This window comes from Anarrhichthys ocellatus, unplaced genomic scaffold (genome assembly GCF_004355925.1).
Source record: "Anarrhichthys ocellatus isolate YVR2014 unplaced genomic scaffold, GSC_Weel_1.0 scaffold7425, whole genome shotgun sequence".
Lineage (NCBI taxonomy): Eukaryota > Metazoa > Chordata > Actinopteri > Perciformes > Anarhichadidae > Anarrhichthys > Anarrhichthys ocellatus.
The window spans coordinates 438-2,172 of record NW_022287399.1 but is presented as its reverse complement, the minus strand read 5'-3'; the positions used below and the strand labels follow the sequence as shown (position 1 = coordinate 2,172).

The 1,735-nt window shown below is 43.9% G+C and overlaps 1 protein-coding gene across 1 annotated transcript in view; it reads right to left on the bottom strand.

Annotated features, from left to right (window-relative positions):
- Positions 1-268: 268 nt before the first annotated feature.
- Positions 269-1,735, bottom strand: part of LOC116380503 (cullin-associated NEDD8-dissociated protein 2-like) — a 1,851-nt gene continuing 384 nt past the window's right edge. The window contains exons 2-3 of the mRNA XM_031842407.1: positions 1,249-1,356; positions 269-925 (exon numbers count right to left, since the gene is read on the bottom strand). Coding sequence (XP_031698267.1) covers positions 695-925; positions 1,249-1,356 — 339 coding nt within the window. The 3' untranslated portion in view covers positions 269-694. The remainder of the gene's footprint in view (positions 926-1,248; positions 1,357-1,735) is intronic.

Sequence of the window (1,735 nt, the reverse complement as noted above, 5' to 3'; positions counted from 1 at the left end):
CACACACACACACACACACACACACACACACACTCACACAAACACACACACACAAACACACACACACTCAGACAAACACACACACACTCACACAAACACTCACACACACACACACACACTCACACAAACACACTCACACAAACACACTCACACACAACAGAAAAAAACAAAAGCATAATATAAGATATATGTAAATAATATGTAAAATGTAATAACAATGTGTTTAATCCAATGTTTCATCTCAACTATATTTCATAATTGTTACTTTAATTTGACAAACTTAAATGGGGCCTTTTTTTAAAACAGTATCAAGCTGCAGTAAAAGTCAACGCCCACGTTTACTTCCTGAGTGAAGACGAAGATGTTTGTGTTCATGTTGTCATCAGATGCAAAGATTTGACATGAAGAGTTGATAACGGCTCAACACATAAGAGACACAGACTGCTCTGACACGTTTCAAAGTGTTGCTCCTCCCACTTTATTTCATGTGAGCTAAACTAAACCCAGTTCAGACTGGGAAGTCCTTAAAGGGACAGTGTGTTTGTGTCCCTTCTGGGCTCCTGTAGGAACCTGGCAGACTGAAGCCCCATAAATGCTTCACACTGCAGCTTTATTTGCATTTTTTGACAAAGAGTAAATTCAAACTAACAGCCCAGTTTTCAAACTACAAAAGCTTTTTTAATCTCTAACTGATCTAGCTGATGTCCATGCTCTCCGCAGGGCCCGGGGCCCCTCCCTCCCCCCCCTGGACGCTCTGGTAGATGGACGCCATGTCGGCGTTGGTTCTGATCTGGTTGGCGAAGTCGGCCATGCTGGGGCTCCGCTCCACCTCGGGCACGGCCAGCAGGGCGGCGACGGCGCGCATCGCCGAGCGCCTCAGCTCCTCCTGCTTCTCAAACTCCTGCTTCACGGAGCCGGCCTTCACCTAAAGCGGAGGTGTTGTATTCCAGAACTCAATAAAACATGCAGTTCATATTTCAGATATAAATATGATAACATTTGATCTGTGTCTAGTTTGCATCGATGCCACTCAGCAGATTCCCAATGGAGCTCAGGTGAAGAGCCAGATCTGTGATATTGAGCTCTAAATGAAAGAGACTTGATCTTGTTACTGTTGTTGTTTGCAATGATACATGTGTGCTCACACAACTACGGCAAGTATCAGAGGTCAAAACGGACAAAATCCTCTACTCTGGTGTTTACATGAATCATCTGTGAGCATGGATGAGTGACCCCTACAGGCGGTACCTTGGTGGTGCAGGTGGCTTTAAGAGGCTCAATGAGTCGGTCCAGTCGCTGGAGGACCGCTGCAGGACTCAGAGAGGCCAGTCTGGCTAACATCAGGAAGGTTAGCATCTACACACACACACAGACACACACACACACACACACACACACACAGAAATATACATATTCATATACTAATTATGATAATTTGACAGAAAAAGTCTCGCAGCACAACATGCTGAAGTGAAGACGTGACGGATGTAAAGTGCAACATGGGTGGATGATGGATGCATACAAACATCTGAACTCTGAACTCAAATGTATTACTTATGTTTATTTGACGTATGTCTGATATTTGATCAGAGTTTGTGGAAGCTGGCGCGTACTTTGAGCCTCCGCCTTCAACAAAACGTACCAAATAAATAACGCTCTACTTGCTCGCTTGATTCTAATTTTCGAACTGGAAAAAACATTCTGGATATTTTGGCAACTTGATCAAATTTCTATG